Raw genomic sequence first — 13,209 nt, forward strand, 5'->3', positions numbered from 1 at the left:
TACAGCCTCAGGTCTTCTTGGGTATGACGCTACAAGCTTGGCACACCTGAATTTGGGGAGTTTCTCCCACTCTTCTCTGCAGATCCTCTCAAGCTATGTCAGGTTAGATGGGGAGCGTTGCTGCACAGCTATTTTCAGGTCTCTCCAGAGATGTTCGATCAGGTTCAAGTCCCGGCTCTGCCTGGGCCACTAAAGGACATTCAGAGACTTGTCCCGAAGCCACTCCTGCGTTGTCATGGCTGTGTGCTTAGGGTCGTTGTCCTCTTGGAAGGTGAACCTTCACCCCAGACCGAGGTCCTGAGCCCTAACCTATGGATTTCACGACTGGGAATACAGATGGTCAAAGATACTAGGGATACACGATATATCGGGGAACATATCGGAATCGGACGATATTAGCTAAAAATGCCAACATCGGTATCGGCCGATGTCTAGTTTAACAGCGATGTGCAAAACCGATGTCAAAGCTGACGTGCATACCTATATAACGTAGGTACATGATGCCACGTAAAATGTTGCGCTACACGTGCAACACAGCATTCCTAACCTAGCCCACTGTCTGCTGTGGGGAGCAGTCAACAAGTCCAGCAGTCATTTGAAAGAGTAAGACAATTTCAGCGAGACATCTCAAAGGCAAAATCCATTAAAGCCAAGATAAAGGAATTCATTGCCCTTGACAATCAACCGTTCTCTGTCGTGGGTGATGTTGGCTTTCGCCGACTGGTCGAGCACCGGTACACACTACCAAGTGCACTATTTTTCAAATGTTGCCCTACAGGAGTTACACAGTAATAGCGTCACTGCTATTAGCTTCACGACATACTATGGAACACCGTTTGGGTCTTTGCGTGTCAAAAAATATACAGTAGCTCTGTCAAAGCTGTACAAGAAAGTCTGCAAACAAGCAAACACCGGCCACGAACAATGTGTTTACAATACCGCGTTGGTAATAAGGCATCATTTGTCCGACTGCAACTTCTGGGGTAGCTAGCTTTAGCTTGGTACCTAGCTAGCACCAATACAACCAGCCTGAACACCATGACCAGTAGAAACTGCAGTTATTTTCATTATTCTTAGCAATGATTTCAGAATCCTTGTGAGTAAGTATTAGCTAGGTTGCCATTTGTTGTTCGCCTATTCAAATTGAACTTCAGTTCATGAAAATAAATAGCTAGCCAGCTACTTAACCCTGTTGTCCAAAGCTAACATTATAAGCAGCCAGTTAGCTTCATCTGACTAGTGAGGCTTGACCGGACTGGGTTATGTATGTGTTGTGAAGCTAGCCACACTAAGGATTAGCCACAATAGTGCAATTTGAGGTTTGCCTTCAAAATAAAAGTATTTCATTGACAGTGATGCAAATTAATACAAATAGTATTTGTATTTTGAAGGCAAACCACAAAGTCCACTATTGTGGCTAATCCTTATTGTGGCTAATCCTTATTGTGGCTAGCTTCACATAGATGGGTCCGACCACCATCAATCAAATAAGAACTGCCTTATAAATTAGGGTTATTTTAGATAATGACACCTAGCTATATAGTTAGCTAGCTAACTATATAGCTACTGAAACAGATTGTCATTTTGATGTGTTTTTTTTAATGACCAACACTGTAGGTGCGCGAGACAACTTTACCAGCATCATAGCATACGTATCAATGAATCGTTGTGACATGAAATAAGTGTGAGTGTAATCAATGTGTAATAATTACGTAAAAAATGTATGAACGCGTTAAATTATTATGTGACGTGCAGTTATATTCAGGTCCTGATTGGTCAAATAGTGATATTCGACGTGCATCTTTTTTGACACGCAAACAGCCAAACGGCGTTCCATAGAAATCCTGGTTGAGAATGAAACGACTGAACAACCAAACAGCACAGTAAGTGAAATAAATAGGTTTTGATTATGTTTTACTGGTAATGGGTACAGACGTAAATGCCAACAAAATTACTTTTTGGTCAGTGTGGTGTGTGTGTAACCTTTATTTAACTAGGCAAGTCAGTTAAGAACAAATTCTTATTTACAGTGACGGCCTACCTCGGCCAAACCCGGACGACGCTGGGCCAATTGTGCGCCGCCCTATGGGACTCCCTATGGGCTGGATGTGATACAGCCTGGATTCAAAAAAGGGATAGTAGTGACGCCTCTTGCACTGAGATGCAGTGCCTTAGACCGCTGCGTTCATGTGTGTGTGTGTTAACTATTTAACTGTACTAGAATGCTTAAAAGGCCGCTAAAATTGTAAATATCGGTATCGTTTTTTTTACAGGTGTATCATATCGGTGCATCACTAACAGATACCTTAAAAAAAAAATGGCCTCACAATTGGCCTCAGGAACTCGTTGCTGTATTTTTGTACATTGAAATTGTCATCAATAAAATGTAATTGTGTTCGGGGTCCGTAGCTTATGCCTGCCCATACCATAACCCCACCGTCTGTTCACAACATTGACATAAGCAAACCGCTCGCCCACACGACGCCATACAAGTGGTCTATGATTGTGAGGCCGGTGGGACATACTACCAAATTCTATAAAACGAAGTTGGAGGCGGCTTATGGTAGAGAAATGATCATTCAATTCTCTGGCAACAGCTCTGGTGGACATTCCTTCAGTCAGCATGTCAATTGCACACTCCCTCAAAACTTGAGTCATCTATGGCATTGTCTTGTGTGACAAAACTTCACATTTTAGAGTGGCCTTTTATTGTCCCCAGCATAAGGTGCACCTGTGTAATGATCATGCTGTTTCATCAGCTTCTTGATATGCCACAACTGTCAGGTGGATGGATTATCAAGGCAAAGGAGAAATGCTCACTACTAACAGGAATGTAAACAAACCATTATGGTGTCATTTCAGAACCCGTCAACCATCCCGCTAAGTTTGAGAGTTTGCGAAGGAGACCAAGTGATGCTGCAGGACTGAAGTCAAACCCCCTCTTAGTCTCTCTTTCTCCCTCACTTCCTACAAAAGAAACAAAACAGAGTTTAGCTTATCTCCAGAACTTCTCATAAATAACTTAACGTTCCACAAAGCTTAGCTGACTGCAGTCTCATAGCTCACAGTCATATCCCTGTGCCCTAATTCCATACAAGGAAGATGAAATAAAGAAGTGTTCCCGCGGCGACGAAGGATTTAAATTGCAAATATCAGTCAAGTATAAAGCGGGGTAGGCTAAGTAATTAAAAAGGGTGACTGCCTTTAAAAAGCAACAAATCCCTTTGAAAACAGCCTATGTGGAATCGATATGAGTCAAAAACAGTTATTCTAGTGTCCAAATTTACTACAAAGTGTAAATAGGATGAAGTCAGTCTGGTCTAAAACGGAGTTTGGAACATCTGCGCGTCACACCGGGTAAATGAAGGTTGAGGTGTCCACTTGCCCACTAACATAGGGTGAACAGCTGCGGAGGTTGCCCTCTACCAAATAGCATAGACAGTGAGACAGACCTGCCCAGCAGCTCTGACTGTTTACAGAAGATAACACGTAGCACCATTTTTTTTTTACTTGAGAAACACTGCATCAAACACCTTTGATGGATGAAAAACTGTGCATCTGAAAAATCCTCGGCCAAAATGTAAAAATGTATTACAGATTTCTGGGGACGTTGAGGAAGTGAAATAGGCTTCCTACAGTGTCTCATGAGGGACAAACACCATTAACCAAAAGTGGAAATCGGTCAGGAGACACACCTCGAAGACTGAAATCTAGTTTTTCTAATGAGCAACAGAAAAACACACGTATCAATCGGCGTGTTCAGTGGCTCTTTAAGATACTATCACTTAAAAAAAGATCAGCATAGAAAGTCATACAAAAACCTAAAGGTAAGAGAAAGACATTTCAAAGTAACGCTAGGTTAAATCTGGCCCCAAACACGGACCTGCCGAGTGGAACAGCGGTCTAAGGCACTGCATTGCAGTGTTTGAGGCGTCACTACAGATTCGGGTTCGATCCCGGGTTGTGTCGCAGCCGGCGGCGCACAATTGGCCCAGAGTCATCCGGGTTAGGTGGAGGTTTGGCCAGATGGGATGTCCTTGTCCCATCGTGCTCTAGCGACTCCTTGTGGCGGCCGGCTCATGCACGCTGACATCGGTCCCTAGTAGTACAGTGTTTCCTCCGACACATTGGTGAGGCTGGTTTCTGGGGTAAGTGAGCTGTGTGTCAAGAAGCAGTGCGGCTTGGCGGGGTCATGTTTCGGAGGAGGCATGGCTCTCTTGACCCGAGTCCGTACGGGAGTTGCAGCAATGGGACAAGACTAACTTGCCCCCCCCCCCCCACAATTTTTAAAAAAACTATTAATAGATTTTAAAAAATTCTGGCCTCAAACAGACAATCTGCATTGAGAAACAGACCACAGAAATTCTGTCTCTCAAGTCCAGCATGAATTGCATTAGAATAACACTCAGAGGTGCTCGGTCCCTCCCCCTCTACTTAGCCTGGCTTGGTGCTCAAAAACCTTGAAATTCCTTCTAAAACACGACCGCCGACAATGGCAACATCCCAAATGGCACCCTATTCCCTATAGAGTGCACTACTTCTGACCAGAGCCCTATGGGCCTTGCCGACTTCGTCAACAGTAGTGCAATAAATAGGGAGCCATTTGGAACGCATACTAGATTATTCTTCCTCATTTTCCCCCACTGTCCCTCAAGCCCAGAAAACATTGACCAATTAAAATGTGGTTTCCTTCTAGAGTTCCCAACTCCCAACAACCAACTCTCAGCCCTGGCCTACAAAAGGACAGAGGGCCACTGCAGCATACAAGGCCAGGCACTCCTCTGTGTGTGTGTGTGTGTGTGTGTGTGTGTGTGTGTGTGTGTGTGTGTGTGTGTGTGTGTGTGTGTGTGTGTGTGTCCACTTCCCCTTTTCATTCTGCTCCCTCTCTTTGTCAAAAGCAAACATTGTCACCAACCCCTGGCTGCGCCTACTCATGACCTACGACCCCACTACCCCTCCCTCCTTTCTTTCATTCCCTCCATCCTTCTTTCATTCCCTCCATCCTTCTTTCATTCCCTCCATCCTTCTTTCATTCCCTCTGGGATGGGACTGCTTTGGATCAGCTATTGAGGGATGCCCACCACCCCCCCACAACTCTTCACACACACGTCACAAACAGTCATCGACCAATTGGATGCTCTCATGACGCCACGCCCACCCAGGCAGCGTGTGAGAGTGTGTGGTGTGTGTAACCCCACTCCCACTACTTCATCCCATGTCAGTAGAAGTGCATAGTCTGTTTTACAAAACTGTCTGACAAACAGTCATCCATCCATAGGATTACCCAGCCAGCAGGCCCAATAGAGGTCTTAACCCTACATGCAATGTACATTATGCTACCTGTGGTTAGAGTGGATACACACATTTACATAACCTTAATCTACAGACCAGGAGCTCTTTATAGACATTAAGAATTCACTATTGGATGAGCTGCCTGGATGATGCTTGAAGGGGCATCGTCACATCCACATGCAATCAGCTGCAACCAGGCGACTGAGTGATGTGATTCAATTCCATGGTTGTGGATTATAGGGTGGACTGTGATTGGACAGTTTTCTAGTATCTGAGCCCAACTGACTGTATGACTAACAAATTGTAGCATAAGTCATAGTGACAACAACAGTTGGAAGAACCATCTAGTCCACAGAGCTGGGACGAGGGCTCAGTCACAACTCACAAACATCTCTTTGAAAGAAAAGGCGGCAGAATAAGTGAATTTCAGCAGAGAGGGAGAAACAGCATCTTGTGACTTCTACACAGGAGGAAAACAGCTTTATTGCAGTGAGTGACCCGACCACGCTCTCTAAATGAGAACCTACTGAGTGTCATTAACAACATGGTTAACACGGACCCCCTGTAATGCATTCCAAATGGTGCCCTTTTCCCTTTACTGTGCCCCTGAGGCTCTGGTCAAAGTGGTCGATTATACAGGGTATAGGGTGCCATTAGAGACATACCCCCTGAGTTACAGCTGTTTAGCCCCAAGGTGTTATTTTAAAACGAACCTCCGCCCCTGCTTACCTGACACCAAACTGAGGCTCCTTCGTGGAGGGATTTAGTTATCAGTGACCGTATCACAGAGCCAAGCAACCAACTGCTCCTTCCACCACGTGAGCCCCCCTCATTAAGCACTATGGGAATCATGACCACAAAAACAACTTCTTGTACAGATTAAGAATGTAGAAACTAGCAACAACATCCTGTGTGCCATTCTGTCTGTCTGGGCTGTTGCATCGGCACCCGCAAGTTGCACCCTTGCTGGGCATCATCTTTACCTCAGCGCTGCTCTGACATCATCCATCTACCAACCCTGTGTGATCTTTATCAGACGAGGTATAGCAAGCTACATCCTTCCTTCTGCACCTTATCTGTATCTTCATACCTGGGATATTTTGTGTACGCCAATCTATTTAGGTACTTTAGTTTGCCACTACAATAGGCAGCAGAGGAAGAATTGAGAGAGTATAATAAAACATTGCTTAACATGTTACTCAGAGCAGTGAGTAAGGAAGTAGAGAAGGAGAGTAAATGATTGGGTTGTGTCTTACCTGCAGTTCGCACCACGCCACCTCCACTGTAGTCTCCGTATCCAGGCCCTTGTAGACCGTCTTGAAGGATCCGCGTCCAATCTCGATGTCAAACTTTAGGAAGCGTCCATCCAGCGAGGTCCCTATGGCCTTGGTCTCTACTTCCTCTATGTCGTCCTGAACCTTCTTCTCTGCTTCCCTTTTCTGCTCCTCTAATAGGGCCTTAGCGGCCCCCTTCTCCTTCTCCTCTCGCATCTCCTCTGTAACACTACCGCTCTCCTCCTCCGCGGGCTCCCCCGCTTTACTGGGCACCACCTCCTCGATTCCAGGAGCCTCTGCGGCGGCTAACGACGACAGCTTCTTTACTTTCTCTCCGCCGCAAACATCCAATACTGCCGTGCTTGGCTTTATCTGCACTACCATACCATCCACTCTAGTACCACCACCAACACTGGGCCCTAATACCGCACTACAAGGCCCATCCCCTCCTTCCTCATCTGCCTCCACCTCGGCCACCGCCAGACACGGCTCGGGTACCACCACAGAGGGGACAGCCAGGGAGAGCCAGCCCAGGCTGGGGGGCTCACAGTCAGGCGGGGAGGTGAGGATGACGGCCTTGCTGGGGAGGTCTAATGCGGTGGCGTTCGAGTCACAGATGACGCTGCGCCGGAAGAAGCGATGCTCGGCCTGTTTGGGGTCGCGGTCCATGGTGTGGCGGCGTCGGCGGACACCGTCGGTTCCCAAATTCTCACCAAGGTACGTGTCCGAGCTGGAACCATTCACATTCTTGGGCGGCGGAGGGAAAGGGGCAAGGAACTTGTCTGTTTCCGACATCTTGTTTTTTTTATTCCAGGGCGTGAGTGAGCAATGAGCAACAAAAAAAACTCCAAAATATAAAGTATAAATAAATTACAAGGAAGAACCAAAACTTGAGAAAAAGTAACTGTAAACCTCAACCAACAATAAACCAAAACTTTTGTTGTGAAGAACCGAACACCTGTGTGTCTTCCAAACAAACTCCTGAGAGGGGGGAAATATATAACATGGGTATATAAAATAAAACCTCTGGAGAAAACCCTCTGTGGAGTTTGGATGGGGGGAGAGTTAACTTAACCTCCTCTGTAAGTGTCACTTAACAACAACAGTTACTATAACTTTTACAGCGCTCAGGGGTGGTTGGGCCCAGAAGAGGGGGCGTTCTTTTATAAATGGAAAAGAACAGGAAACAGTCACAGAGGAGCAAGCGCTGATGATGACACACAAGGACCGTCAAATCCACACCATCCATCCTGTAGCGACCCAGAGATAGCCTTCATTGAGCATAAGGGACCACAAGAAGAGGAGGCCAGATAGTCTGTACTAGCAGGCTCAGGCTGACTGCTTGGGCCTGGACAGTGGACAGCCTCTGGCGTGTCTCTGTAGTGATGGTGGGGGAGGGAGAAATCTCACTCACACCAGTAACTCCACTGCCTCCAAAGCCAGGTCCAGATTCACTAAAAGAGAACAGAGGGAGAGTGAAGGAATGAGGCAGAGAAGTTTGGTTTAATTGCATATCCAAATTTAAAGTAACTGTAAACCTCAACCCTGACTTTGCTTGACCTCAGGGTTACAGCGTAAAACAATTCAGAGAGTAGCTTGGTTTGGCATGCACTACCGCAGCTGCAGAACAGGAGACTTGGTTTTGCACATCCCAAATTGCACTCTATTCCCTACATAGTACACTACTTTTGACCAGAGCTATTCCCTACATATAGTTTACTATATGGCAGTGGTTATCAAACCTCTCCTCAGGAGAACCCTAGCCGTTCCATGTATTTGATCTATTCCAGAACTAGCACACCTGATTCAACAAATCATCAATCCCTTGAATAGGTGAATCAGGTGAGCTAGTTCAGAGCTACAAAAAATTATGAAAAGGTTAGTGCTATCCGGGATCCTTGGGACATCCCTACCCTAAACCTCCTGTAGGTTTTCGTTTCAACACCAGTTGTAACTAACCCGCTTCAGTTTATCAACCAGCTAAGTATTAGAATCAGGTGCGCTAGATTAGGGTTGGTGCGCTCCAGGAACAGGGTTGGAGAGCCATGCATTAACCTTTTAGGAGTAGCGTCAGAGTTGAGATGTCCCAAGGATTCAGTTTAAACTTTTCCATTGTGGAAGGAAGAAGTGTCCCCGATGAGTGGTTTGAGAACCACTGATATGGAAGTGTGCAATTTGGGACGCAAAACAGTGTGGCATCTAAAAACGAATTAGCTCGCTACCCATTCCATTACTCTAGTTCAGAAATGTATGGACATGTCTGAATATTAATTAAAGCACCAAAAAAAGTCATTCCCCATAATTGTACTATTAATATTTTTCCACGAGTAATTTCCACTGGTAATGTATAATCTCGTTTACCAGATTCCTGACCATGCGCAGATAATCTCTCTGTTAATAAATTATCTTAGAAATCCCAAAATGAAGATAAATCCGAAGTGACTGAAATGTAATTACAAAGAAAAAAAACATTTGAACCTGGTTAAACAAGACACACATGAATGACATTGACGGGTCGCCAATCTGAGAATGAATGATCTCATTAACTTCGTGGGTCGAATCGATACCGTGAGCAAGATAATATTATTTATTTTATACCGAAAAACATTGACGCTGTCAATAGTATCTGATAACGGTGACTCGATTTTGTATTATATTTTCTTCCGATCATAAATGTTACGTTATTCATTTACCTTTATTGAAGAGTACGCTCTGTGGCCTTTCCCTTCCCACTCGTCTTTATAGCTAGCTAGCATAACTGGCTAACCATGGTGGAATAGTTCGCTAGCTACACTTCTACAGCGCTGTCTTGCCGTAGCTATAATGAATTCTACAACGAACAGACACATCTATCGACTGTCAAGGGGTCTGTACCAAAGCGAGTGTACAGCGAAATATTTATGTTATTTATCGTCAACTTGGACAACTAGCTAGCTAACTTAGTCAAGTAAAAAAGCTCGTGAGGAACATGAAAACGAAGCAAGGTAGTCCTGGTTACTTTACGCTCGCGCTGAATATGGATAGTCTCGCGCATAAAATGACTTCCAGACAGAGCGCACGATGCAGATAAATAGTTAGCGTTGTTACAACAAACTAGCAGTAATTGCAAGTGTCCAATGCCAGGCATGTTAAGCAAACCCAGCCGACGCAACACAACGCCGATACGGTAGGTTTTCCACAGCACGCGCTTTCGCGAGCCGTAGAAGTTAGCTAAAAAGCTATTTCGTAGTGAAACAGCCAAGAATCAAGCTAGTATACCTGGATGTCATTAGCCTGTGTGTCAATATGCATGCACTTTCCAGCTACATCAACAACATGATTGGTAAATGCATTACCTTTTGTATCATGGCCATTCTCCCGTAGATCGGCTGGTTGATACTTGAGTAATTCAACAACAACAAAAATATGTAACGATAGTCCGAGTTACTAGTATTAGATCACATTCGTTTTTTTGTTAAATGTGCAAGAATAAACGCGCATATCTACATTCCAAAGCGACCGTATGCGTTCTCAAGACCGCGTCTTTCATTGGCTTTAGCAGCTACCTCAAGCAGAGCGAGAAAGCCACGTTCATATCGGGGTTGTATCCAGCAGTTCTTCTCTCCCTCCTATTAGATCAGAGCGGACAAAACAAATTCCTCATCTCTCAGCCGCAATTCCAGATGACCTCAATTTTACTCCATCTCCATGCGATTACTCCGCTACAGTTGTATTACGATGTGAACACAGAAAGAGCAAGACATCCACTGCGGTTCAATTCTCGTTCACTCGTCTGTTCCAATGACTCCGTTCGAATCGAATGCGCTTTTGTTATCCACAAAACAGCAGACAGAAAATGACAACAATGTATGTAGGCAAAGACTCTCTCCTACGTGTCCACAGTCAGATGTTGCCGTTTCAGGTCGCTAACATAGCCTACATACAGCTGTTTCCCCTTCGTTCGCTTCATTCACAGATGTCAGGCATGTAAGGTTTGATGGAGCGCCGACTGTGTATCTGGTTGCTAACTGCTCTAGCCAAGCTATGAGCTTCCAAACTGCGTGTTGACGTGGGGCCCTCGTCAGCCAGTCGCTTTTTTTCTTTTTTTAAATCAAAGACCTGGGGGATCGCGCCTGCTTCCACACTGTGGCGAGACCGAAGCCAGCGATAGCAGACTGGATTCAACATTTTATACGGATACACAGTCCAAAAAGACCATGGAGTATGGGGACATGTCACTTTTTATCCGGGGGAGAGTAGACTCAGACTATCAACTTCCCTGCCCCCTAAAATGATTCAGCTATAACATAGTAGGCTAAGAAGAGCTCTTAACGGTACTGTCTCACAGTGATGCGTTATCATTTTGTGTGAGTGTGTTTTTTGTTGAAAATACCACTTTTTCATGTGGACAATGAACACCATTCATTTTAGCTTTTCTTAATGAGAATAATATACTTATTTGTAAATGTCAGAGTACTTCTATTGAAATAACATTACAACTAAATACATCTGATATAGCACCTGCGAAAAGTGCTTGTTTCCAGATGTTGGGATGGAGAGCCTGCGCAGAAGTGGATCTTATCGAATTTGTAGTCAATGAAGGAGGAAGTATAATCCGAGTATATTGACATTCATGATGTTTTGAAATCCATTTCAATTATATACTGTAGATTACCTTGTGTGTTGTTCGGGTTGTGTGGCTGTCAAATTTAAAGTCCAGGTTCATCATTAAAAGCTATTCGTTTGGTCACTGCAAATGTATTGCACTACAATTCCCAAGCACAACATTGACACACCGCGCGAGATCCACAAGGGGATTTTAGTTTTCATCGGATAATGATGTGTAAACCAGCCTAATGCGTTTGGCCCCATTCTTTCATTATAATGGATTGTCTTTGTCTGAAAGTTGTTGGTTGAATAAGCAATTGGAAACGTTTACATGTTTGTCTTATTGTTTGTGAAAATCATTGTATTACATCACTATTGTCAATAACGTGCAAATCTTTCAGCCTCTTTCAGAAGTAGGCTAGTTTGAAAATGTGTATTTATAGGGTGGTACAATTTCCTGCATTTTTCACATAGTTTTAAAAGACATACACTGACTTCCATAGACTACCAGAAGTCCAGTACAATTTACAACCACTCTGACATGACATTTGTCGTAACTCCAGACCTGATCATGAGAGTTTAATGATGAGAACCAGCTTTGGCCTGAGAAAGCCTCTAGCTTCTCCCTGAGACAGCCATAAAGTAGCTTCTCAACAGAAAATTACCATGTCAACTGGGTTGATTTATTCTCTTCATGTTGTCCCATATGCAGCCTCTAACAATGGGATAGCCCTCTTTTGTAACTTCCTGTGTAAGATCCAAACCAGTCTCTTTCTTTCTTTCTCTCTCACACTCACACAGTCTCTTCAGCAGCTCTTCTATTCAGCTGACAGTTCAATGTAGATCGATGTAGACAGCCCTCATTGTGTATGTCAAATTGCACTCTATTTCCTATATAGTGCACATCTTTTGACCAGAGCCCATAGGGTTATATAGGGAATAGGGTGTCATTTTGAATGTAGCTTCAGTCTGTGTGGGTGTGCTCTCCGCAGCCATTCCTCTGGGACCAGAGTTGCTCTCTTACCAAGCCTCAGCACCTTGTCTGGGTAGTGCTGCTGACTGAGAGGTGCAGACGGTGCAGTTGGCTCCCCTGCTCTTTGACCAACGCTGGGCTCCGATGCCGGACTCCGGTGCCGGGCTCCAGTGTCCAACAGGTGTCCAAGTGGCCTGAGAAATAGAAGCTCTGCCTGAATGGGATCTCTCCTAACGCAGACAGGAAGGAGTCGGAAATATGAAGACAGAAGCTATCGCTACAATAATTAACAATGTAACATGTTTTGGTTGATATAGTAATAACAATATCTGTATTGTTGTCTATAAGGAGGGAACTTTGTCTTTTTAAATGAAATATTGTTTTTGTTTTTATTACTGTTAAATGTATAATAGACAAGTGTGTGAAACATGGCATTAATTCAGGCGAAAACAACTTGGTTGTAAGTCATAGATGAACCCTTAATAGAAGATAGATGATGTAATAGATGATGTACTGGATATGGTAATGTTGGAGTTTTTCTCAATAGAGAAACCCTGTCATATTTAAACCCTTGTCCTAACACATATTTCCTGTTGGTGCAGAGTTGAGCAGGAAGTCAATAGCCTTTGAAGGTCAAAACGGTGGCACACACATACAGTACACACACACAGGGAGACACACACACATACAGTCACACACATTTATGCATGCACACACACACACATACTGTACTCAAACCAACTCTAGTTGCAAAAAAGAAATGTCACTGAAGTCAACACTGTAAATTCCAATAAAGTTACGCAATATTTTGGACTGCAGTTTTAATACAATCTAATGTTCTGCAATATTTGTGACTATCTTTTGATCATTTTTTCAAGTGTAGGGTTAGTGTAGTGTAGGATTAGCGTAGTGACTGTGGGAAAGGGGGATACCTAGTCAGTTGTACAACTGAATGCCTGAAATGTGTCTTTTGCGTTTAACCCAACCCCTCTGAAACAGAGAAGGGGGCTGCCTTAATCAACATCCACGTCTTCGGCGCCCATGGAACAGTGGGTTAACTGTGGGGTTAGTATTAGGTTAGTG

The 13,209-nt window shown here is 44.3% G+C and overlaps 1 protein-coding gene across 12 annotated transcripts in view; it reads right to left on the minus strand.

Annotated features, from left to right (window-relative positions):
• LOC106591178 (serine/threonine-protein kinase WNK1) overlaps positions 1-10,575 on the minus strand; it is a 173,102-nt gene extending 162,527 nt beyond the window's left edge. For 10 of the 12 annotated variants that reach the window (XM_082977935.1, XM_082977934.1, XM_082977937.1 and 7 more), the window contains exons 1-2: positions 9,902-10,575; positions 6,549-8,020 (exon numbers count right to left, since the gene is read on the minus strand). In XM_082977935.1, the coding sequence (XP_082834061.1) occupies positions 6,549-7,361 (813 nt within the window). In that variant the 5' untranslated portion in view covers positions 7,362-8,020; positions 9,902-10,575. Of the gene's footprint in view, positions 1-6,548; positions 8,021-9,259; positions 9,797-9,901 lie in introns of those variants that run through there. The other 2 variants (XM_082977927.1, XM_082977928.1) reach the window with 2 other exon arrangements.
• Between the last annotated feature and the right edge of the window lie 2,634 nt (positions 10,576-13,209).

The sequence above is a fragment of the Salmo salar genome, chromosome 07 (assembly GCF_965601325.2).
Source record: "Salmo salar chromosome 07, fSalSal1, whole genome shotgun sequence".
NCBI classification, from domain to species: Eukaryota; Metazoa; Chordata; class Actinopteri; order Salmoniformes; family Salmonidae; genus Salmo; species Salmo salar.